The sequence below is a fragment of the Anabrus simplex genome, chromosome 1 (assembly GCF_040414725.1).
Source record: "Anabrus simplex isolate iqAnaSimp1 chromosome 1, ASM4041472v1, whole genome shotgun sequence".
NCBI classification, from domain to species: domain Eukaryota; kingdom Metazoa; phylum Arthropoda; class Insecta; order Orthoptera; family Tettigoniidae; genus Anabrus; species Anabrus simplex.
Window position 1 is genome coordinate 34,348,392 of NC_090265.1, and position 27,128 is coordinate 34,375,519.

Here is a 27,128-nt window from a genome sequence, read left to right on the forward strand (position 1 = left end):
CAACCACGGGATACAGCTCGACGGCCGCCACCACCGGCTTGAACAGTCACGTTCTCCTCCTCAACCTCTGACCAACCCTGCAACACCTGGTCGCCGTCCCCAGCCTGCCCCAACTCCCCACCCACCTAGTCCACATCTACGACCTTACCCACCCCCACCCCAACCCAGTTACTTTTCACCACCATCATCTAACTTTGACATCCTTCGCCTTCTCCTCACTTCACCTGTCAACTTTTCCTCCTTTGTCCTTCATCTTATCTCTTACAACCTAGCTTAAACCTTCCTTTTTTTTCATCTCAGTTATAAAGCACTTGTATTTGTAATCCTGTCAATAAAGCACTATATATAACTACAACCCGCTTACACATCTCCTCTCTTAATTAAATCGCCTTTTACCCGTCTCCTTCATTTTTTCACATCTTCCCAAAACCCTGTCTAATCTCTTGGTCAGAGAGAGAGAGAGAGAGAGAGAGAGAGAGAGAGAGAGAGCGTTACCCTTTAGGTGGCCCGCTCCACCCCTTCAGGGTGGGGAATGAAAACATTTGAACAACAACAATAACAGAAAAATGGGCCAGCCCTTACTGTATGGTCCTGGGTTGGAAATACAATATCGTGACCCAATCTGCACACACATAGACACACAATTATACTTCAAAAAGAATGACAACACTTCAGTAATTAGTGGTTATTTACTAAAGCCTCTTCTTGTCACAGCGGGTCTCCGGCTGGCTGGTGTTTACGTGGGATGGACGATCCCTCCGTAGTCTTGATTGACAGGTCTCACCTTTCACTTGGCTTCGCATGCACCAGTCACTGCACACAGCAGCTCCATGAGGACAGGTTCGGACAAATGAGCGTTGGTTATCACAACGCACGACTGCTGTACACTTGGCTGGACTCCAGACAAGACCATTTTTATTTGCTTTATGCCGCACCGACAGGTCTTATGGCTACGATGTGATAGAATACACCTGGTGATGAAGTTCTAGTATCTCCGGGATGCACCACACCAGAAACCACAAAAAGGAAAAGCCGTCACATGCCCTCAGGGAAGGAAGTTGCCGTGGCGTTAATTAAGGTACAGCCCCAGCATTTGCCTGGTGTTAATATGGAAAACCACGGAAAATCATCTTCAGGTCTGCCTACAGTAAGGTTCGAACCCGCTATCTCCCAAATGCAAGCTCACAGCTGCGCTACCCTAAAATGAACGGCCAGATCACTCGATGATCAATCAGCTCATGTGACTGCTCCACACACTGAACTACTCAACACACATCACTTGACAACTCCAACTCAACACCAGCCACTAAGAAAACAAATACAAGCCGTTCACGGTGAGCCTGCTTTTATACACCCAGTGATGAAGTTCTAGTATCTTCGGGGTGCACCAGACCAAAGCCATAAAAAGGAGAAGTCGTCACATGCCCTCAGACCGGTCGGGAGGTTCTCGCCTTGACTCACTCACCCCTTGTAGAAAATGCCAAAGGGGAGCTTCCAAAGGACTGGGTAACCCCGGGAGCTCGTAACAATATATTGCTCTAGTTGATGTTAAAATGTGAACAAAGTTTGCTAGTCCTGAAACAAACAGTTTCTTAGATATGAACCTAGAAAATGGGCCTTAAAACATTCAGGAGTCACGCATGGGAGCGCTTAACTTTAAAACAGGACGCGCACAATGCCACTTTGAAATGGAGAAATGTACTTATAGTGCTGTAGTTTCTTCTGTCCATTTTATGGAAAGGTAAAGGTAGAGGTTGGTGATTATTGCGTTAAGAGGAAGTACAACTAGGTAACCATTCTCTATTAATACTAATCAGGGGGGAAGAAGGAAGGGATCCTACAATTCGATAGGTGAATGTATCGGCTAAAGAAAGACAAGGGCCACGAAGGGTATGAAAATTGACTCACTAGGCCTCGAATGCTCTAATATTGTCGGGGTCAGAAAAGAACAAGAATTGACCAAGGGAAGACAGATAGGATAGATGAAAGTGAGGAGCCTGGTACAAGTAAGTGGAAGCAATGCCAGGACCCAGCTAAGGGACCCGTGGTCACCAAACCATGCTCCCAAGTAAAGAACACCTGGGGCCCCTGTTATACGCCTTTTAAGACCGGCAAGGGATGCCGTGTTTATTCATGCAGATCATGTTTCAGATATACTTAAGAGACTGGAGAAAGGAAATTAGAGTCATTTGCCATAGTCTATAGCAACGAACTCAAACAACCGATTTGCTTTTTTGGAGAACATAAGCAGTTTTTAGTCTCCAGATTTTCAGTGCCCAACTAGACTTCGTCCCGAATAGCTGTCACACTCATTTTTATTTTTGAATAGTTCTTTGTGCCTTTAGTTTCCATTCGGGAGATAGTACGTTCGAGCCCCACTGTCGACAGCCTTGAAAATAGTTTTCCGTGGTTTCCCATTTCACACCAGATAAATGCTTGGTTTTTATCTTAATTAAGACCATGGCCCCTTATTTCGTACTCCTAGCCCTTTCCTATTCCATCGTCGTCACAAGACCTACCTGCGTCCGTACGACGTAAAGCAAATAGTAGTTATATATTTCATTATTTTGAATTTTCCTTTAAGTAACTGCATTTGTTGTGAGTCAGCCTGACTCAAAAGTACAAAAATAAGGCTCGCAAAGAGAACCTCAAATGCGAGTAAAACTCAACAGTCCGTATTTCTCACCATTTTTTTTAACTTCTTTCTCTAAAAATGTTAACTAAAGTGCATTCATTTAAAGACGGCACAGTTTTATAGGTCAAATTCAACTGTTTTATTTTCCAAATGCTGTGTAAATGTGTCAAGTTCCATTTTATTTCACAGGAGGGAAGGGGGGTAGTTTGAACCCTTCAACCCCTTCCCCCTGCGTACGTCCTTATACACAATTGACACTTATCGAATAATTAAACAACTTAAATGAGGAAGAAAGAAGGTACGGACATTCGACAAATTAAGGTATCAGCAAAGAAGGGGTTAGGAAAAGCGGGAAAATGAAAGCCTGTTTAGGCCTCCAATGCTATAATACCGTCGGGCTCAGGAAAGAGCAAGAGTTGGTGAAGGGAGGTCGCACAGGAAGGATTAGTGGAGGAGGCTGGCGCAAGTAAGTGGCGGACTCAGCTTCAGTGGTTTTCTCACAACGTCTCACAATATTAGAAATGGGTTGACAATAAATAAAAGGAGGCTCTAAAGAATTATTATAATAACTGAATAAGATATGTGAATTCTAAGACTACACAAAATAAAATGTGAAATCCATGCCTACTAATTACTAAAGCTACACAATATCAAAAAAGATAGAAACACGGAATATAAAATAATATGATAATGATGCAAAATGAAATGTGGCGGGAGTGTCCGAGGACATATTCGGCTCGCCAGGTGTAGGTCTTTTGATTTGACTCCCGTAGGTGGCCTGCGCGTCGTGATGAGGATGAAATGATGATGATGATGATGACGACGATACATACACCCAGCCTCCTTGCCAGCGAAATTAACCAATGGCGGTTCAAATTTCCGACCCTGCCGTGAATCGAACGCGAATCAAAGGCCAGCACGCTAACCATTTAGCCATGGATCCGGGCACGATGATAATGAAAATGGCTGAATAAATAAACTATAGCCCACAGCAGTTCTCAAATATGGGTATGAACGTTTAGCACTCTTAACAATACAACTGTAGCCTCCAAATGCTTTCCGCAGAATGACGTATTTCTGTGGTGGTTGGTAGTGTGTTAATATGAAGAGAAAAGTGTTGAAACAAACACAGACACCCAGTCCCCAAACCAGAAGAATTAATTAGAGACGATTAAAATCGAACCCGGGGCCCTCTGGACCGAAGACCCAACGGTAACCCTTCAGCCAATGAGTCGGACAATAATAATAATAATAATAATAATAATAATAATAATAATAATAATAATAATAATAATAATAATGTTATTGGCGTTACGTCCCACTAACTACTTTTGCCGTTTTTGGAGACGCTGAGGTGCCGGAATTTACTCCTGCAGGAGATCGTTTACGTGCCCGTAAATCTACCGACACGAGCACAAGCACCTTCAAATACCACCGAACTGAGCCAGCATCGAACCTGCCAAGCTGGAATCGGAAGGACAACCGCCTGAACCACTCTGCCCGGCACGCCTTATTAGTGTAATTGCATCACTTTACTGGAAGATATGTGCGAATCATGATGTAAGAGAGTGAATGGAAACAGATTAGACCATAGATCGGTCTATAACCGGCTATTTTAAAGCATTTGTAAATTGGTATAGGCTACCAGTTTTTCTTTTTTTAACATTAAATTAAGGACCTAATAGGTCTAATTAATCAGTAGTATTGTTCTTATTTCTATGAGCTTTTAATTATCTCCTATCCACTATTCCCGTTTCGGGCACTGTTTTACAGTGTAGTGACGTAAGATGGCGGCGGCCGCACGTTTCTGGTTTCAGAATCCAGCTTCTCATTGCCAGTCTAGATCTATATGTCTGTGATTAGAACAGCAAGCAACAGAAGTTCACAGAAACAATTGAAGACTCCAACACCTTGACTATAGCAGTTACCGTACCGGTACCTTTGGGCTGAATAGCTCAAACGGTAGAGTGCTGGTTTTCTAAGCCTAAGCGGGGTCCGGCCCCGCGGTGTAGGGGGCACCGCGTCCGCCTGTCACCCGGCTGCCCCGGGCTCGATTCCCGGCCGAGTCAAGGGTTTCTAATTGTCAATGATTAATACCCCTGGCCTGGGGACTGGGTATTTGTGTCGTCCTTTCCTAACATTCAACACTTTACATTTCCACCATTTCCAAATACACGCAGGTTCACAACATATGGTGCGAGTAGCGGCGATTAGGAATTAAAAGTGGAGGGGGGGAGGGGGCGAAATAAAATTACGGACAACATAAAGTACCCGGGTTAGTGAGATTTAGCTCGGGGGGGAGCGGGGTATATGCAGTAAATTGGAATTAAAATGTAATGTTTTGTTCAGAAAGTGGGGGTGAGGGCAACTGCCCCCCTCGCCCCTCCCCCCCCCATTTTAGTCCCCGCTACTGTATGGTGCAAAGTAGGGGCAAAAGATCTTCTTAGGTCGACGTCCCGAATAAATAGCAAATAGGGTGGGGGGGGAAGCCTAAGCGGATGGAGGGTTTCTCTCAGTCCGATGGCATTTGAAGGAATATTTTGTATATACGTGGGATTTTCTGACGTTTCGGAAGAGAGTTTTTTTGCTGAGACTTGGTGACACTGATGGCATTTCGATTCCATGCTGGTATGCTTGAAAATGGTCGTCATGTCTACAGAGGAGAATGTTGGTTCTCTTGAATCAGAAGCACTAAAGCGCAAAGAAAGGTTGAAAGCTCTCAAAAGGAAACATGATGAAGGTGGAAAAGAAGTTGGTGGACCAACAGAGTCGGCGCAAAATGAGCGTAGTTTACCGAAGTTAGTAATACGTAGCTATTCATTTAGTACTCTAGCTATTTTTGAGGTTAAAGTTCGAGTGAAAAACTATTTTGTTATGGCACGAAGAGAATTCTTGAATGTCCTAGTTTATGACAGTTTCATACCATCTGAATCAATCTGTTTCAATTAAGTTTACAATAGTTGCTGCATATAATGCTCTTTGGCACATTTTTTGTTAATTTATTCATTCATTGTTTTCAGACCCAAATTTCGCAGCTACAGACCTCAGGATGACACACTGAAAGAGAATGTGCTACCAGAAGCTGCCCCAGGTGATGTAGAAACTGAAGTGAAAGATCAGTTGGAGGCAGCAAGTTCTCGAGTTGTAATAGAAGATTTAGTAAGTAGTTTTAATTTTTTTAGATTTATTTATGTACTTTTTGTTTTACACTAACACCGGGCGAGCTGGCCGTGCGGTTAGGGGCACGCGACTGTGAGCTCGCATCCGGTAGATATTGGGCTCGAATCCCACTTTTGGCAGCCCTGAAGATGGTTTTCCGTGGCTTCCCATTTTCACACCAGGCAAATGCTGGGGCTGTACCTTAATTAAGGCCACGGCCACTTCCTTCAAACTCCTAGGCCTTTCCTATCCCACCGTCGCCATAACACCTCTATGTGCCGGTACGACGTAAAGCCACTTGCACAAAAAAAAGTTTACACTCAGTGTACGTATTCTTGTTAACTGATTTTCCCATAAGAGTGTACTGTACTGGGCATGGTCGACAATACTCTGCTGTTAGCAGCTATCTAGTAGTTTGCTCAGACAATGCTGCTCACCTATTCAAGTAAATCCTGGGAAGGGAGAAGTGCTCTTTAACAAAGTCTCTCATGATAAACCATTGGTGTAATTGTTAATAATAATAACAACAAAACTAATAATAGCATATAACTGAGTCATTCATAAGAGAACCGTTTTTGACTTTTTTCTGTGGTGTTGGAAATATTTAATACAGATGATTTATAACAGTTATGTTTGGGGGTACACAGTTCTACTTAGACTTACATTAATAAGGTTCTCTGACAGCTTTACAATTTTTTGTGAAGATAATTTGTAAGAAATATAAGCAATCCTAATGAAGTGATGTAAGTAAACCAATGGTGATTAGTTAATTAACACTTGCTCCCTAAGCAAAGTTTAATCCTTTATGCCGTAAGCCATGCATAGGCAACCCGGAACCACCTGCTAAGCAACCCATAATGCCAGCGAACTACTTGTAATTTGGAATGAACCTGTAGATAGAGGTACAAATGGACAGTGAGTACACTGGCAGTAGCTGGTTCTTAGATAAATATCCATTAAGGTTTAGACTACAGTTAGCTGGGCTGAGTGGCTCAGATGGTTGAGGCACTGGCCTTCTGACCCCAACTTGGCAGGTTCAATCTTGGCTCAATCCCATGGTACATGATGGTGCTCAAATACGTCAACCTCATGTCGGTAGATTTACTGGCACGTAAAAGACTGCTGGACAAAATTCCGGCACCTCATTGTCTTCAAAAACCGTCAAAATTAGTTAGTGGGGCGTAATAACATAGAGGAATGAACCTCCCACAGTGTCATCTATTGTAGTTTGCACAGAGGTCGTGAACCTCTTGTGGCTTGTGAAACAGTAAATATCTGTGCATACTGTGAGCAAATCAATCTTGATAAATAACTGTAAATTGCACACATATCTAAACAAATGTGCTGTTGGTAGCAAGGAACTAAGCTGTTACCGGGAGTCTTGTAATGGAAGTATTGTGCTGCTGCAAGCCTGCAGCTGTTTTAACTGGTGGGTACAATCTACAATCTACCTTTACTATTATGACTTTCAAGGCCACTAGCTAGTCCATGCAGCCGTTGCCATAGTTCATAACCCTTTGTTGACAGACGGTACTTTTAAGTACCAAGTTATATTATTGCATGTAAAATATATAGTTCACTTCAAAATACGTAGTTGACCGACGGTACGTTTAAGTTCCATGTTTAAGGATCATGGAACACTTATTTATAGATTGATCAAACTGTTTGCGTGTTTCATATTTCATCTGTTTATTATCGATGCAGTGTTCCAGATTGAGTCATTCAAGTGTGACAATAGTAGTGCTCATTGGATTGTTATAAACAACAAATAAGGTTAATTATTGGTCCTAAAATGTGCTTTATGAAAGTGTTTTGTGATTACTGTAGCAATTTGAGTGGGTAGACATATACATTTAGTAACATTACCGTAATTGTATCTTGGACTTATAAGTACCGACGGGCAACTAGGCATACTTGCCTATAGTCCAATCATAACCGAATATCTGATTTGTTAGCTCGTGCTATAAGTGTACAACTTATTTTTCGGAGCTTGCGATGTCTGCTCACAGGCAAATTTATGTAGATGAGAGAGAGATAAAAGAATTACTGGATATTCCATTGGATAATGATGGCGACACAGACACTGAAAGCGATGGTGAAGAATTTGGACCTGGCGTGAATGCATTTGGTCGAGTATTTCGGTAATTTTGGAACATACTTGATGTGCGGTTTGTCAATGCATACATCATTAATAATGGACTGTTTGAGAAAATAACATTGTTACAGTTTAGGAGATCAGTAGCTTGCGGAATAATGGAAATGAAGACATTGCTACCATCCAAGAGACTGTCAAACATACCGAAGAGGGCAAGTCCACAACAGCAGCCTATTCACAACAAACGTTGTCGTAAAGCATGTATTACTGTGGCCAAAGCATTCGTCTTGCAAATCATGGAGCACATTTGGTCAAATATTGAAGTACATGAGGCAGATGCGAAGTGTGCTCCAGTATACAAATTCAATCAATTCTCAGTGCCCTTTTTGTGGCATTTTTCTCTGCTGCAATGAGAAGAACTCTTTTGCTGAATATCATTGTGTAGATTTATAATTTGGTAATTGTTAATGAGAATGCCAAATAATTGAGTGCTGATTCTGATCAGAAAATATAGCTCTTATGACACTACAAGTCTGATACAATTTTGAGTTTTACCATCTGGTATTTCTTTTTTTTATTATTTTTTTATTATTTTATTATTTGTTATTATTTTATTTTTTGTTATTATTTTATTATACAGCTCACAGTGTAAATACGAATTAATAATACAAATATACTTTGTGTATACCAGATATTGTAAATTTTTAATTTTGCTTGAGGTCACCAATACCTTCAGTTACCTCATTGCTTGACGGTACTTATAAGTACCATTCAAAATTTTTCCAAAATTTGTTGAGGTAAAATTTTCGAAACATCAACTTACTTCTTTTGAGCTCCCTTGATGAGAGTTTTACAGGAATTAATGTAAAATATTGAATATTTGTAGCCTTGGGCAACAAAGGGCCACGCAGCCGTTGCCATAGTTCATAAACTACAGTATCCTCCAGAAGGTGTGCTTATCGGTCATGGTGCCCCAATGTAGTCTGGCATTACTTTCACATACTTGTTGCAGGCTCCTCTCTTCTGTCTTTCCAGTCTGACCTCTCTTGTTCATTCTTCTCCTAAACCTGTTGTTGATTTCAGGCTTTTGATATCGCACACTGTTTCCCCACTCATTGCAAATGTTCTGTGGTGCAGGCGCTGGCCTTCTGACCCCAACTTTGCAGATTCGATCCTGGCTCAGTCTGGTGGTATTTGAAGGTGCTCAAATACGAGTCATGTTTTTTAAGTAAGGGCCATTTGAAAATAACTGCACAACAAAAGGCTATTTTCAAACACCACATTTATTTGCAGATTCTACATACTTTATTTTTCAACATAGCCTCCAAGTTTGTTTATCATACCTTACAACTAAGTTTTGAATACCCTCTTCATAGAAACTTGTCGCCTGCTCCGATAACCAAGAGTTCACGTCCATTTTCACTTCGTCGTCATCGTAGTGGCTAAGTTTTACAATATTTAAAATTCTTCCACCGTTTTGATACTTTTTTTGCCTTTTGGCAAATTTTTTATTTATCAACAGTACATGTTTCGTTCCTTATTTCGGAACATCCTCAGCTGTTATTGTAGCTTAGGTGAATTGCTAAGATTTAAAACATGTTAATTTGCAGGTACGGTACATTGATTTACATAAAAACTACTAAAATTATCAATTAAATTAAATGATATTAAAAACAATGTAGGGGTTAGTGTGTTAATGATATGAGAGCGGATGATTACATACTATACAAGACGCAAAGCAGCAACAAACGTCCCTCCAGGGTCACAGTAGAATTGGAGTCTAACATAGCAAGAAATTAAAACGAAGCTCCCTTCACAAATATTGTTCAGCAATCAGCTTCAAAGTTCCACATTAGACTCAATCAAAGGCACCATAAACAAACGCATAATATGTAACAACTTACCTGGAAGGAACAGAAGATAAAACATTCAATAATTTGAACAGTGTTACGAAGTCAAACATTTTTTAAACTTTTAACCGCAAATAGCCATTTTAATGTAACAAAATGAAATTTTTAACAACTATTCAAATGAATGGACATAGTTTTTAAACACTAACTATGTAATCATCCGCTCTCATATCATTAACACACTAACCCCTACATTGTTTTTAATATCATTTAATTTAATTGATAATTTTAGTAGTTTTTAAGTGAATCAATGTACCGTACCTGCAAATTAACATGTTTTAAATCTTAGCAATTCACCTAAGCTACAATAACAGCTGAGGATGTTCCGAAATAAGGAACGAAACATGTACTGTTGATAAATAAAAAAATTGCCAAAAGGCAAAAAAAGTATTAAAACGGTGGAAGAATTTTAAATATTGTAAAACTTAGTGATTAAATTTTGATACGGAAAATGTTGATTACTTGCAAATCGTAGTGGCTGCCGCTGAGGTGATGTTTGAAGTGGCGGAACAGATGGTAATCGCTCGGCGCAAGATCAGGGCTGTAGGGTGGGTGGTCTAAAACTTCCCAGCCCAAAGTGTCCAGAAAACCTCGGGTCTGAGCTGCAGTTTCGCAGTTCCATCTGTTCCGCCACCTGAAACATCACCTCAGCGGCAACCACTACAATGGTGACAACAAAGTGAAAACGGCTGTGAAATCTTGGATATCGGAGCGGGCGGCAAGTTTCTATGAAGAGGGTATTCAAAACTTAGTTGTAAGGTATGATAAACAAACTTAGAGGCTATGTTGAAAAATAGAGTAAAGTGTGTAGAATCTGCAGTTGTGATGCTTCTGGATCAACAGGCTTCCATCGTAAAGTTTAGATATTTGTCATTCGGGCCGAATATATCTACTGCAACGCTTCTGGGGCCAAATTTTGCCCCACCCCCACTCCTTAAACTTGATAAGACAAAATTGCAGTTACTGTTACTTTTATACAATGAATAATGAACAGTAGAATGCTTCCAAGGTAAAATATCAAACATTAATACCATTAGAGAAGACGGCTGTTGACTCTGCACAATTAACTCGTATTCACGATGATTCTCATGTTCTGTTAACGGCTGATTTCCGTGTTTCCAGCCATTGAAGCCAGTTGCAAATTTGAATGTCCCTCAAAAAGTTTACAAGGAGCACAAAAACAGATTTTTGGCTGCAGGAATAAACCAGAGATACTAATGTTTCATAATGTCTCCATTAAAGATTTTTCTCTTTCAAACGGCAATTTTGTCAGAAATCGCTCATTGTCTGGATACATTCGCATAGAATTTCACAAATTGTCCCAATTCTTTTTCATCCACTTTTAGCATAGTAGTTTCTAGTAACATTATTCATAAGACAAAACAGACATAAAAATAAGGGTAGTCGTTGGGTTTAAAAATATCTTCTCTTGGTACTAGATTGTTTTCATGATTTTCACTTAGAGTTCTAAAAACCAATGTAATCGCAACTAAAACTGGGCACACACTCATCAAAATTTATTGTGCCGGTACCATCATTTTAAATTTTGCCATTGCATGATAGGAAGTTGTTTGAGTTACAGCTGCGATCCTGTGGAGAAAGGTCTAATTTTAGTGTGTGGGACACAATTCACTTTCCCTCCTGTTCTGCTAATCTGCGACAATTTCTGCCACTTGCCGTAATCATTTTCAAGCATCTGTGTTGTGTACATAACGAAAAGCACTTAATAAAACTTTCACAGAATGTTTAAAAATAGCTTTCACTTTCACGGAATTCTCTGGAACTCTTGGTATTATGAGAAAGTAACGGCCTTCTAAATTCACTCAACACCACGAGGTTGTCTCTAGGTGACATTGATTCGCCGCGGTGTTGAATAAGTTGCAACCCAAAGTCATCCTGATACCCGTACTCAGAACCGAGGGGGCTGTGTTTCAACATTGTGGTGGTATTTTAATATTATTGCGGGCAGCTTTCATAGTAGCAGAATGAAAATTCCCTTATTCATGTTGGGAGCTTTCGCTTTTAAATACTACAAAAGTGTGCGCATTCTGAAAACTTGTTTTCAAACTATTTGAGCTTTACATTTTTGCTGCCCCATGAATTTGCCACACTGGTCCCGGGCCCATAAGGCCAATGCCTAAATACGGCTCCGTTTGTCGTAGTCGATACACTGATGTCATGTACGACCCTTACTCCTCCAGACATTGTCCCGAGTGCTGTCAGGTATGCTAACTTCTAGCAATACTCCCTGCATGAGCAAAAGTTTGGCTGAATGGGGTAGTGGCAGCTCCACTCTTGCTTTCATCCCACTGCCACCCTCTGCTGTCTGCTCTCATTCACTACCAACCTTGCTGCTGCTTGCTTCCTTGGAGATGGGAAAGTTGCACCACCGATTACTGAGGTCAGGAAAGTATTCCTGGGATCACTTCCTGATCTTCTCATACCCCGGATATGTACGTTGAATACCCAGCCTGAAGGTTAGTTGATCCCCAACACTTTTTCATCTTCTTCTTCTTCTTCTTGCCCTGCCCGGTCAGTGTTCTCCTTAGGACCATTTTACACCGCCCTGCCGTTTTAGCAGACCACCCGGCTAACATAAGCTAGATACGTGCTGGTTACATAACATTAATACATATTTGAGTCATTGCGTGCTCCAAATTAAAATGTAAACACTGTAAAACTGTTTATTTAAATGGTAAATCTTCATTATTGTCAGCGTAATTGGATCAAATACATCGGAGTTTAAATGTTTAGCTTGACTATAACGTAGTGTTCAGCGCGAGCGATGTCTGGATTAGCGTGCAATCAAACAAGAGCACTCGATTCCCCATGACGTCACAAACCCGTATGGCACTCCACAGCCCCGGTGTTAACGTGATGCTGAAGATGCAGCAGAACACTAGAAGTGCAAAATATTCTGTTACGTCTTGTTCGTGATGACACTAAAATCAATTTTGCACCTAATGTTTTAATGTTTACCTGCGTGATAGTACTGTTAAAGTCCTCTGTGAATCAGTGGTAGAGTGTTTGCCTCTGGATCCCAAGATAGCGCGTTCAAACCCAGCAAAGGTAGTCTGATTTTTGAAGGGCAGAAGAAAGTCCATTCGACACTCCATGTCTTACAATGTCGGCACGTAAAAGATCTGTGGTGACATATTTGGTGTTTGCCCGATAAAATTCATTAATACTCAGCTGTAGACGCCCAAGAGAGATTCGGTTTACTCTGCCATCTAGTAGGCCTAGAGTGAAACGAAATGTCGAAATTGTCGAGCAAGCGGCCAGATGGCGTCAAATAAAAATGATTGCACACAGTAGCAGAGGCCATACGATTATTATTATTATTATTATTATTATTATTATTATTATTATTATTATTTCTGCCCTGAGAAGAATAAATTGAAATTTTATCATATTCATTTTTTATGTACAGTAGTATTCCCCGCCCGGCTACTCATTCCTGCCAACCGGTTCATGAAAATATCTGGGGAGAACACTGCTGGTCTCCTGGACATTGGCAATCAGTATGGGCAGTACTCTTCGATCTTCAGCAACACAATATAGTTCCTCATTGGTTTTTTATGCCCATCCAGTCTTGAATATTACTAAGGGTTGATATTTGTCTCCTGCCTGTTCCTCTGCACCATTCAATTTTGCCTCTCAGAATTGGTTGTAAAATTGGGTTTTATTTTTTACCACTAAACACATACCTTAGATATGCAATTTTTTGCATTTTACTGTCTGAAATACCTGTTCATTAGGGGAATGCTCAAACCGCAAGACTCTTGGGCATTCTTTCATGAAGCCATAGTTCTAGAGATTCCTGTCATTTGATGGTGGCCTGTTTTAACATCCAAACTTCAACCCCATACAGTAGATTAGACTAAACAACATTTAACCATATACCGCCGAAGTTTTACATTTAAGGTGTCTTCATACAAATGTTATAAATAGCCTGGCACCATTGAAGAGGCATGTTAGGGAAATGAAGAATGAGATGGTTTCCGTGTTGTTCTCCTCTCCAATCCAGGTGCTTCTGCATATTGAGTCGTGCCAACTGACCCTGTGAACAGCACTTTCACACCATTCATTAGATGGACTGGCTGCATAAAGGATGGCATTACGAGCATTGCTCATACCATGGTATCTTTTATATTGTCAAAGAATGAAACTGAGACAGACAGGTCAATGAAAGTAACAGATTTGTTCTAGTCCGTACCAGAAGACACTGCAAACACTCTCTCATTAGAAATGGATCTGGGCCTGACCCCAGATAGACCCATGCGATGTCATGAAGGAAAATAGAGCTTATCTTTTGGAGTAGGCTTTAAGGAACCTGTAATCAACCTGCAGGTTTCACTGAGAGCCGTATCTATCTGTCTGATATGAGATGAACTGTACCAGACTGGAGAAGCATATTCAGCAGCAGAAAAACACAGTGACATTGCTGAAATTCAGATCATTTGAGACTGAGAAACCCATTGTGACCCTGCCAATTTGCGAATAATATTGTTTCGTATGGAGATTTTCATCTTATCTAACAATGGGTTTTGAACGTAAGAGCTCTATCGAGGGTCATTTCCAGATATTTTGGAGTGTAACAGTGCTGCAATTGGATACCTGACCATTCTAGATGAGCTTTCAAATTCCTTAAATAGAAGGCACATACGTGTATCGTAGAAGGATTGGGTCTGAGTTCTGATTATAATACCTTGACAGATTTCTAAAGGCAGTTGTCAGATTTCTCTCCATGGATTCAAAGCTTGAGCCTTGTGCACTAAGGGCTAGATCATCTGTGTATAAGAAGCTTCTTGTGTTTGGGATCAACGGCTGGTCGTTGGTATAGAGAACTGGAGCCAAGGCATTCATCTGCGGTAGGCCATTTTTCTGTGCTCTCCACCGGGTGTGCTGACTTTGGAAATAAATTTTAAAAACCTGCGGGTCTAAAGGAGAGTGCTGATAAGTCTAGTTAGATGGAATTCCTTGATTAGGTTGAACAACTTGATGAGAAGTAACCTGTGATTGACAGTGTCATACACTGCTGTGTGATCCACATAGATCACCCCTTTCACCTGGTGAGTTTCATACCCAACATCTATGAACTGAATGAGATTCAAGAGTTGGTCTGTGCAGTTTTTCTTAGACCAAAATCCTCTTTGCTTGGTTATGAGTAGAGGATAAATTACAGGCATTACTCTATACGCTCAAATAGTTTATAGAGATGGGCCTGTAGTTCTTGGGATGGTTTGCTTTCTTGCCATGTTTCAGAAGAGCTGTCAGTCTGCTCTTTCACCAGATCTTCAGCATTGAAAAGCTGCAAGATCCATTCTCTTGTTGATGGACCAAAATCCTTAATTTGCTCCATTCGGATGTCTTCTAAATTGCTTGCTTTCCCAGTTTTGCTCTCCTTGATAGACTTGTTTTAAAAACTGAACAATAATGTCACCATCCTGCAGACTCTGTGGGTGTGTACTATCTGTGCACTTTTTAGCCATAGATTTACACCCTAGAGCTGAAGCGGTCGACCTCGGCAATCTTCGAGATTCGTACTGGCAATCTTTGAAACACAAACTATGAATCACTTATGCATCGCTGTGCGACGTCTGGCGTACACTTTACGTACTAGTACTGTTGTTATTTACACAGCAAAGCCAAACTATAGAATTCACTCTAGGAATAAGATTCGCATCGAGAAATGTTATATAATGTTATATAATGTGTGTGTGACACAGTTATTGGCTTAAAATAACGAAGATTTAGAAAATTCATATCGATCGATCATATTATCGATTCATACCAGATTTCATTTCCATTCAGTTGGCAGTACTTACGGAACCAGAAGCGCTCCCTTCTTACTCCTCAAGCCCGAACAGAAATCTATCACTAAAAAGTGCGCATATAGTATTTGCGTTATCAATTAACAACACGGCTTTTCTGGGAAAGATTTTAGACTTTAAAAAAAGAAACACACTGGACAAATTCATCTCTAAAGCATTCATCAACAAGGCAGTGGAGATCCAGGAACATTTTGGTTTCAGAAAAGACAGGAAGAGCATTTACTGAAATATCTTTCAAAGCCCTGGGTTTTTTTTATATTCCTGTGCATAGAGGCTGCAATTGGTGAGTTCCAAAAGCATTATTGCAGAGCAAAACTACCACTCTTTGATTGTTCATTTTGTGCCCAGGAGCACTCTTTATTTCTTGAAGCAAGTGATATTTTGGGTAACATTTTAAAATTCTAACCTGTCTCATTTGCATTGAAAATCTTTACTGAACTCTTACAGAAATTCATCCATTTTGGTTTTGAAAATGTCTGCAGTATCGACATCAGCAGATAACTTTTCTTATGCTTATGTTATGCTTACAATATTTTCCCCATAAACATTTACTTGACACGTGTCATACCTATTTTTCCACCTTTCTAGCCACCCTGCACTGACTTTAAACCCTTTACCCTCCTCGCCTATCAGTTCGGATAACATCTTGGCTTTTCCTTGAATAACTGGTCCTGATAATGTAACTCCCTTCTCTCTCTGTTGCATGAACCATAAAAACATGGCCTCATTTATTTTATCATTTCGACAGTTCTTTGTGGTTTTCTTGTTTTTCATCTTGATGTATGCTCTTCAAGAGTTATTTTTCATTTCATCCCATCAGAAACTGTGGAAACACCAACACCAAAATCGGCTGCCACAGCACGCAGAATCTCACCATTTTAAATTCTTTTAACTGCTTCTATCTTTTCTTCTATCATTATCATGAACCATTTCCGCTTAGTTAACAGGATGCACAATAAAAAGAAAACTTCACTTAAATGTTCAGTCACCACCGCACGAACAGATACTGTACTACTGCACAACCGATGTCAACAAAGGAGAAAGCCAAAGTGATCTGTGTTGGCACGTGCGGTGGTAGTCAAGGTTACGGTCAATGCATTTAGTTACTCATCCCCCTTGTGTCCAAGGGTTTGTGGTAGGGTGAGGACTTTCCTTTCCCCACTCACTTTGTTTCATACATTCCTTTTGTGGTGAACACAACTTACATACAGAATAACATAACAGATTGTTTCTTTAATTCGTTTTTGTAATTTAACCCTTTTTTTCTCAATCATTTCAGTTAAACGGTATTTCGGTTAAGTGTTTCAGATAACAAAGGTTCTGCTGTACTTACTAGGCCACTCGGCTGTTGCCCATGGTTATTATAGTAACGCACACCACTAACCATTATAAGTTAGCTAAATAATGACTTTAAATTCTTGCTGATCTGATAACTGTCTACAAGTGAAAGAACAACTTAAATGTTAACAATAACCATAGATGGACATCCAGCACATGACTGTCCACCAGAAACAACCAGTTTCAATATTGACGATGACCACAAATGCACGTCCAGCACATAACTGTTCACCAATTAACCTTTAATTAATCGCTCACGGAGATTTCCTCCGGGTCGATTAAATTTTGCATGGTATTGAACTTCCCAGTTGAACTGTGGGTCTCCCCATCACTATACCTCTCTCCTTGTTCATTTGGACTCGTCCTGTCAGCATTTCGGCACAATCGTGCATCCTGTGTGTGAGGTGTGAGATCATTGTTATGACGAGTGAAATCGCCTGGTCGTTTCCTCCGTGTGCGATTAAGTAAATTACCTTATATTTTAGTGCATAATTTTTTATTGTGGAGGTCGATGACCTTATTGTTTTGTTCTTCTAAACTTGTTTTAGAAAAATATAATTTCATATGATGTGATCATCGTAGGTAATTGCGAATCTCACGAGTTTAATATCATAAGATTATTTGACATAGTTAAGGACTACAGTACCGTATTCTGCTTTTAGATCAAACAAACTGTGTAAAAATAACCTACAAGTACTTAAGTGTTTCTTTTAATTATACTAAAGAATACTGCAAACGAACATGCCTAAAACAACATCTCAAAGGACGAAAATGATGCGCATTTTTAACCCCGGAGGTTACCTAAGTGCGTGACTAGTAACGTAACTGTTCTTCCCCTCATCAAAACACTTGGGGAGATGAAAGTTATTATCTTGGGACACATGATGAAAGTTATTATCTTGGGACACATGAATATCAAATAAACTATTTGTGGCTTGCCCGCAAATTGCCACGCAAATAGAAACAATTAACATTCCATGGTTTCCCATTTCTCTATGTGATGTTTGGGCGCCAGGATTACAGTTTTAAACAAAACTGTAAACCAGAATTTATATTTACTAGCATAGAGACTTATACTTAAATCACAGGGATAGGATTTTAAATAATTAACCATTAAGTATCGCTTAAGAAAGAAAATTAACGCAATATAAAATACAAATGAATTTATTATTTTAAAAAAAATGAGATGAATCGGAAAAGTTCCTTAAAGCGTGGAGGAATTTAGAATTTACTTTACTGAATTTACGAATTGCTTGCTTTATCTAATTGAAGCTCACCAATTGCAGCTTCCGTTGAAGTCATCTGGTTTCCGTGATTACTCGTTCTCTTCTTCGTGATGTAGAATTTGCTCCATGGACATCCTTCCTTCCTTCTTTGATATGGTACGGGCTATCTGGACTAGCACTCCCTATTTGCCTAGTCTTTAAATTAGACATTGGCCCTTTACTTGAAAAAACTGATCAGCGTTAATCGTATGAGGAGAAAATTCAGAGATACGAATTTTTCCATATTAGTAGAAATCTCAATCCAACTGAGCTATACTATTTATACGGTACAGACTTGTACCAAAATTCCATGGACTTGAACTAATCATAGTTCTTCGTCCAGAATATTTACTGAAAATAACACAAGCCGTAAGCTTGTTTCGTCTCACGCAGATCCGATAATATTACCACACCTAAGTACTGTATGGAAGCGACAATACATTGTATAAAAATAACTATGTCGCGGAGCGACCACACACTGTTTCAAAAATCAAATCACGTCGTTCAAAGTAGATGTTCACAGTAGAAGTAGTAGTGATGGAGTATCCGTAAGTATCTCGCTCCGCACTTGATAATATCACCGGGCTCCCCCACTCTTGGTAACAGCTTAATCTCAGACCTCTATATAACGAAACATCTGATTCGTAGATCGCATTATCATCTCCCCTTCTCTTCTTCCTTGTCGAGTCCAGTAGGCGTGGCAATGATGTACTCTGCTGGCATGCAAGCCTCGCGCGCGGGTCGCTGTTTACTGCCTTCGCCAAACCCGAGTCATGCAAAATCCCCAGCTTCAAGAATAACCCTCCGTATACACAAATATGAGATGAAATGAAAACAACTACGTCTCAACATATTGACCGTATTTACAACATAATGAATTTCTATCCTACATAATATAATAATTTAAATAATAAAACAATGTTATCATATATACAATATGATTCCAAAAGGCCTTGATTACAAATGATTGACGTTGAATAAATATGTTATTACGAATAATTGCCAATGGCGGATACACTTGATATCAAATGATATCGCGTAAAATGATATTATTAAATTAGTAGGGCTGGAGAAGCCTGGACGGTTACAACGTAATCATTTTCGCACGACTTGACAAGGGTTAAACAACCACTTTAAATATTGACTATGACCACAGATGCAGGTCCTGCACATGTTCAGATAATTCTGTACCACTCCATGGGCAGCTTCATTAAAGGAAGATCTGGCCGGTGTCTCTGTGGTACTGGTTTTACAAGGAAGTAAGTTCACGATCTGGGTACACAGGTTAAAGGGTTTACTATAAAATTGAACTGTTTTTCTTGATATCCAAAATGTTTTGAGGTTCCAACAGCAAACAGTTGTGATAACTATTTTCCCAAAAGACCTTTATTCAACTATAATTTTATCTTTCAGCGATAACTACATGTTTGCACTTTGTGGATTGTGAGTGAAATATCAACTACTACAGCGGAATCTTACATAGAATGCTAGATGCGTTATAGTGTACTCAACTACTACAATACAGCAGTAACTATGCCATGATTCACACTGCTCTTGTGACAGTAATAGGGGTTGTGGAATGGAGAGCAAAGGTCATTGTGCTGCTATGAAAATCAATCTAAATAGACATGATATGGGCTTATGGGTTTATACCGTGTCAAGGAAACGTTTCACAGAGTACTTTGCTTTGCATCTTCAGAAGAAAATCTTGACTGTTCACGAGGAAGACTTATGCAAAAATGAGGGTTTGAATTCAAGAATGCTTTACTGTTGGAGCTGTAGTAGTACACTGTATGAAGGCGCAGTGCTGATATTCCAAGCGGGAGCTGATGGCAACATTCAGTTCCGATTAAGTTGTGTGCATGAGAAGTAACAAAGAAGACATTTTATTAGTTTCTATTTATTTCTTCTACCACAGTCGTCCCTGATTCATCTGATGTCCTCTTTCTTACTGTATATTAGTTTCATTGGATTATTTCTGAGTTACATCTTCAAAATATATGTTCTCTGTTTGCTCTTCATGAAAAGCATTAATTGTTGACAAAAATTATGGATAATTGAGGTGGTTTGACACCTCACAACATTGTAGAAGTAAAAGCTCCTAATAACACAGCATTTATTCCTGTTGAAAAATTTCTTGATGTTTGGATATATCTGAATCTTGTGAGAGGCATTCATAACTGTAATGTAAGAGTTAACTTTATTAGTTGCTACCCTCAAGGCCTGGGTTTGATTCCAAGTACTGCCAGAAAAATGTACATGCAGCTCACCTCCATTGGAGGTATGCCTGAAAAGATCTGTATCATATCAGAACGTGGACACAAATTTGATCAGTGGTGAAGTGTCAGATTTCTTTTACCAAGTTCGAGGTTTTGATACCGGCTGAGTTGGCGATTTTTTATTGGCTCCTTGTGCCACCTAACAAAATTAAATTAACTCGGCCATAGTATCTGATCCAGTAGAATTCCTCTTTCGTTGCCAGATAACAGCACAATCGGAATGTTAAAATTGGTAGATGGACCACCACTTCAGAAGGTTTACATCACTGTAGCCGAGATGATGATGATGATGATTATTATTATTATTATTATTATTATTATTATTATTATTATTATTATTATTATTATTATTATTATTATGTGCGTATGGACCCAATGGATCACGCAAAGCTCTAACGATTCTGTTTTCTGAGTTGCCAAACAGCTCTCATCCTTTCTGATGGATCCTTTTTCGTTCTTCTGTCCACTTTGCTCCAGTCTTCTTTTTCACTTCGTTCTCTGGTTGCACTTTCCATCCATTAACTTTTTTCCTATAAAGGTTTCTGTCCGCGGTGTCATTGGGGTTTATCTGGGCTTTTTCCAGATCCTTCTTCACTTCTAGTACCCATGGAATATTTTTTAGATGTTCTATGTAGGTGAGAATCTTGTGTGTCAGTCTACTTGCTGGCAATCTGTGGACGTGCCCATAGAATTTCAGATGTCTTTTACGGATGTCTGCTGCAATGTTGGAATGCTCTTCTGTCTCTCTGCGTAACCTCAGTCTATATCCATCTTCTGTTTTTCGGGGGCCGAGAATTTTCCTCAGGATTCTCCTTTCTTCTTTTAAAATATTTTCTAGGTCACCTTTCCCGTTTAGTGTAAGGGTCTCACTGGCATATAAGACTTCGGGCATTATTACTGTATTATAGTGTCTGATCTTTGCATGGCGGGACAAGCACTTTTTATTGTATATGTTGTGAACCCTACCGTAGGCTTTCCGAAATTTTTGTAGGCGAATTTTCTGGGCAACCTTCTTGCCTCCCGTTGGTTCAAGTATTTCTCCCAAGTACTTGAAGTATGGTACTCGGTTGATTTGCCCATGTGTCGTGTTCAAAGTTTGGATGTCAAGTTTTGAGCAGAAGAACTTGGTCTTTTCAAAGGAAATTTGTAGGCCAACCTTTCCAGCACATTCGCTAAGGGTTTCAATTTGTTTAATGGCTGTGAATACATCATCTGTAAGTATGGCCAGGTCATCTGCAAAAGCGAGGCATGATATCTAAATACCGTCTTTGTGTCGTCCTAGTTGTATGGGGCGCCAGTATCCCATGTCTTTCAATACCTTTTCCCACTCGCGGATGACTTTGTCTAGGACGAGGTTGAAAAGAAGCGGAGATAAGCCGTCACCTTGTCGGACGCCAGTTTTAATCGGGAATGGTTCAGAGATCTCCCCCATGAATTATTATTTTATGTTTTTAATTATGAATTGACCCTTAGGATCACACTTCAATTTCATTTTTTCTTTGAAGTTTCCTCTTCCCATACTCCTTCATATGGGTGCTATGCTGTTTCTTCTGTTCATCCTTCCAGGCTCTTCCCATCTTGGCAGTTCTTTCGACTTGAAACCCTTCCAAATTTTGAATCATGGTCCGAAATGTTTTCCTGTCTAACATCTGAACTTCCTGGATGTTAGACTTCTCTAGATCTTTACAGACTTCCTTAATCCATGCCAGTCTTCGTGTACCACAGGTAGTCGAATAACTTTTTGGTTAGTCTGGTTTTGTTCATTCTGTACAAATATCGAAGAAATGATAGCCTCCTCTTTTCCATGGCCTCTGAAAGTTTATCCATATTTTTGTAGACTTCATTGTTGTTCCAAAGTTTTCCAGCTGGTTTCAGTCTGGATTAGGCCCAAGATTTTCCAACCGAGCTCGATAGCTGAAGTCGCTTAAGTGCAGCCAGTATCCAGTATTCGAGAGATAGTAGGTTCGAACCCCACTGTCGGCAGCACTGAAAATGGTTTTCCGTGGTTTCCCATTTTCACACCAGGCAAATGCTGGGCCTGTACCTTAATTAAGGCCACGACCGCTTCCTTCCCACTCCTAGCCCTTTCCCGTCCCATCGTCGCCATAAGACCTTTCTGTGTCGGTGCGACGTAAAGCAACTAGCAAAAAAAAAAAAAAAAGATTTTCCATAGTATTCTTCTTTCTAGTATCTCCTTCTCCAACGTGTAATTCGAGATACATTCGCTAGCATACAGGCATTCTGTTTCTTACTACAGTGTTGTAATGCCTTATTTTGGCATTCTGTGAGATGCACTTTTTGTTGTAGATGTTTTTAGTTAGTTTATAAGCTCTCTCTATCATTATTACCTGTGAGACAAATCAAGGTCTTGTTTTGTTTTTTAATCTTAGTTATTAACCTTTTAAAAGAACAGGTCTGGTTGAAAACCCATTTTTTTATGCCAAGGTCTGAATGTTGGTTGAAAAAGATTTACCAGGAAAATTAGCAACAAGGTTATTAACTAAGTGTATACTGTTGTGTGTGCCACCAATGATATTGTTATTATTTAAGCATGAAAGGAAATGCATAACAGTAATATCAGTATAGTTGGTCCGTAATTGGGTATTATAAACTTTCCAGCTAACTCATTCCTGGTTGCCAGCGTTTTGCCCCACTGTGCTAAGTTGGGCTCATCAGTTGGTAAATATTTCAGGTTTGCTATGGGAATCAACATCTGATAACCAGGCGGGCATCATTTTTTGAAAATGTGACAAAGAGTCTCATAGTGCATTGGCACTGCCGGTGGCTCCAAGTAGCCTATGCAGTGACCTCCACGGTATGCATTAGCCGTGCGTCTTGGTAGATGTGCTGTTTACCGACTGATGGGTCCAATTTAGCACACTGGGGCAAAATGCTGGCAACAGGAATGAGTTAGCTGGAAAATTAATAATATCCAGTAACTATATTGGTATTATAAATTTACTCATTTGGGACAAATATTTCAGGTTCCTTATGGGAATCAACATCTATATCAACACATAACAGGATTAATATAATGTCAGGTCAGTGTGGGAAGAGGGAGCAGTAGAAAGAGGTGATAATCTCCTTCTACCTTCTAAAAATAGATGGGCTCTCCCTTCATTGATCTCGGTTCCTGTCATGTTTTATATATCAGGAAGGTGGACTTCAATGCTCACTGAGGAGGCATGTTGTCAGGATCTTCAGTCTTGATGTGGGAAGTGCAGGATAAGAAGAATGCCAGATAAATGCAGGGAAAGGTAAGAAACAAAAAGATGAAGGTGAATGCTGGTGGTAAGAGACTAGAATTACAGGACGAACACAGAAGGGGAAAAGAAACCCGAACCAAGCGAATGGCTGTGTGGTTTGGGTTACGTAGCTGTCTGCTGAAATATATTTGACTTTGAAGTTTTTCAGTCTGTCGAAACATGCAAAATCAATAAAATTAGAAAATACCAGGAAAAGTAAGCATTTAACCCTTTCCCACCCTTAGCACCCGAAAGCGCTCGACTGTTCACTTTGCCTTCCGGTCCTTAGCACCCGAAAGCACCTAGCTGCATTATCTGCACACGTCTGTGGTCTATTTGATAGTTTTGTATTTTTTTCAGCAGTGAAGTGTTTATAAGGCATTTATGAACACGCAGTAGAATCTACAAGCCTTAGGAAATAAAAGAACAATAATCTGTCTTGACATTCCCTAGGCAACGGTCTTGAACTTCCACGAGCATGTCTCACCTGTTTCGTTCGTAAACATGGCGGGATTGAATACTGTGGATATTGAAACGGAGCTGAATATATGCGGGAAAAATGACACAGAATCGTTGAGTAGGGGTGGAGGTGAAATTTTAGTCAGTGAATAACACTTTAACGAAGATAATTTTAGTGATAAGTGATATAAGTGAAAACGGATATCAAGAAATCGGACCTGATGACGTTGCGGCAACAGTTCAGGTAACACAAACATTTAGTTTCGTTGCTCCGAATGATTATGTGGATGATGTTGAACCTGTCCGTAATTTAGGAGGAGTATTATGAGAAATAGATTCTTTTTTGTACACATTTTAGTAGGAGACAAACTATTCAGTGACATAACCAATTGCGTATATATCAATGCAGCATTCAAACAGGCGCATTCCAGTGAAATAGATACAGAATGGGAAGCCACTTGCTCAGAGGAAATGAAAGCTGATATGCATGGGCACCATTCCATTTCAAGAATCACGTGATCATTGGTTTAGAGGGATTCAGACAACATGAGAATGTAACAAATACGGCCTATTTCTATGTCGAGTATCACCAGCAGGGGGTGGAGGTTTAAACCAACAACCTTATGACTCAATATATAGAGAAGTGGATGCAATAGTTTATATAATATTTAACTTTTTCTGAAACAATTTGCTCTGCTTCAATGTTTCCTAAATAATAGGTTGAAACCTGGGGATAAGCAGAGTAAACATGTGGGCGGGAAAGGGTTGATTGATAACGGACATTACCAGTACACCGGCCAGCTGATGGTGATTGATTGGTTCTGTCCATCCTGGACAGTTGACGTGCTTAGGTTACATATTTACCGAGCTCGATAGCTGCAGTCGCTTAAGTGCGGCCAGTATTCGGAAGATAGTAGGTTCGAACCCCACTGTCGGCAGCCCTGAAGATGGTTTTCCGTGGTTTCCCATTTTCACACCAGGCAAATGCTGGGGCTGTACGGCCGCTTCCTTCCCACTCCTAGCCCTTCCCTGTCCCATAGTCGCCATAAGACCTATCTGTGTCGGTGCAACGTAAAGCAACTAGCAAAGAGAAAAGGGTTACATATTTACTATAAGCACTGCATAATGAACAGTTTATTTAAAACATGCGTCTTTTTCTTGTCATGACTAATGTTTGTAGCTTAGAGAGTAGTGTCTGTTCCTCGTGCCATACTACAAGCTGTCGCGACTTCTCGTCGGACGCAGATAGTAATATGTTGACTTTCCTTGCCTATCAAGTAAAACAATAGTAGGTAGAAATAAAATGAGTTGCATTTTTAATTTTTTTCATCCTACTCTTCCTACATCAATACAGCCTCTTCAGTGAGTGTTGTTGCCTGGCCTTCCCATGATGCTGGGAGGCAGAAATGAGTCCATGGGAGACTATGAATATTGCTTCTGCGAGAACTAATATTTGAAATGGCATTTTATGAAGATATGAAGTTTGTCCTTTCATGTTTGACCTGGTCTCCTTTTTCTGTTTTTCCGTCTTTCCACGCTGCTCTGTTGCTGTGTTTATCCTATTATATGTTTCTTTTCATTTTTGTATCTTTCTATATATGACTTTATTTTTTAACGTTGCTTCATTTCCACTTATAGGACATCACCAACCTTGCTCCTCGCAAGCCCGACTGGGACTTGAAACGTGATGTAGCCAAGAAATTGGAGCGGCTAGAGAGGAGGACCCAGAAAGCAATTGCCGAGTTGATTAGGGAAAGATTAAAGAAGGGTCAACAAGACTTAGCAACCAGTGTCAGTATTGGAGCCAGATCGACCCAACTCGATGTGGATGAAGACTGAATGGGTTATCTAACATTCCTCTGTAAATACGAATTGTAAATGTTAATTTATAAAACAAGACGATATATTCAAGTATCATACTCTAAAGAGAGTTTGACTTCCCCTTTAACACTTTAGTGTAGAACCTGAAAGCAGATTTGGTCACATTAAGCACATTCAAAGACTTGGGAGTAAGGAGACAAGCTGCTCGATTGAGTATGACCCGAGCTGTCAGTAGAGAGATGGTGTGGAATGATGTTAATAGACATATAATCTTGAGTGGACTTTTGAAGGTAGGAGAGATCATAATATAAAGATAAAGTTGAAATTCAAGAGGACAAACTTGGGCAAATATTCATTTATAGGGTCTGGAATTCGTTAGGTGTTGGAATAATTTATCAATAAATTTCCATGTTTTTTGAAATCATTAAAAAAAGACTAGGTAAGAGAGTGAGATTTATTAAAGAATTAAATCATCCGTCCTCCAATGAGAGTGACCATTCGAATCTGTAATACAGTTACAATTTCAGTGGAGTTTAAAAATATCAAAAAAATGGAAATTTAATGGTTAATGCTGTTATCTTCTTTTCTCCAGAGTCCCTGTCTGAATCAGCCCATGTTTGGAGCCATTTATGATGAGCCTTCTTTTTACGTTTACAAGCTGCTCTCACTTCATCATTCCACCAAGATGTTTGCTTTTTCCCATCTTTACACACAGTTGTTCCTAGGCATTCCCTTTCTGTTGCTACTACAGCATCCCTGTATGCCACCCATTCTGTTTCTATATCCTGAACCTGCTTACTGTCCACTGTTCGGAACTTTGTACAAATTATATCCATGTACTTCTGCCTAATTTCCTCGTCCTGGAGATTTTCTATCCTTATTCGCTTACAAACAGATTTCACTTTCTCTATCCTAGACCTAAAGATATTTAGTTCACTACAGATCAGATAGTGGTCTGTTTCATCGAAAAACCCCCAAAAAACCTGTACATTCCTAACATTTCCTGAATTCGAAGTAGGTTAAGATATAGTCTGTTATGGATCTGGTACCCCTATCCTCCCTTGTGTAGTGGTGAATAGCCTTATGCT

At 39.9% G+C, this 27,128-nt stretch overlaps 1 protein-coding gene across 1 annotated transcript; it reads left to right on the top strand.

The window, feature by feature from the left end:
- Positions 1–5,252: 5,252 nt before the first annotated feature.
- LOC136860424 (coiled-coil domain-containing protein 12) lies at positions 5,253–26,145 on the top strand. The gene is made up of 3 exons (XM_067138756.2): positions 5,253–5,433; positions 5,656–5,794; positions 25,858–26,145. Exons 1-3 carry the CDS (start codon positions 5,258–5,260, stop codon positions 26,056–26,058), a joined length of 516 nt encoding a protein of 171 aa, XP_066994857.2. The 5' UTR covers positions 5,253–5,257; the 3' UTR covers positions 26,059–26,145.
- The last annotated feature ends 983 nt before the right edge of the window (positions 26,146–27,128 follow it).

Coding starts and splice junctions, on each gene's coding strand:
- LOC136860424 (XM_067138756.2), top strand. CDS start 5,258: ATGCTGGTATGCTTGAAAATGGTCGTCATGTCTACAGAGGAGAATGTT. Junction 5,434..5,655: donor AATGAGCGTAGTTTACCGAA/GTTAGTAATACG, acceptor CATTGTTTTCAG/ACCCAAATTTCGCAGCTACA. Junction 5,795..25,857: donor GAGTTGTAATAGAAGATTTA/GTAAGTAGTTTT, acceptor TTCCACTTATAG/GACATCACCAACCTTGCTCC.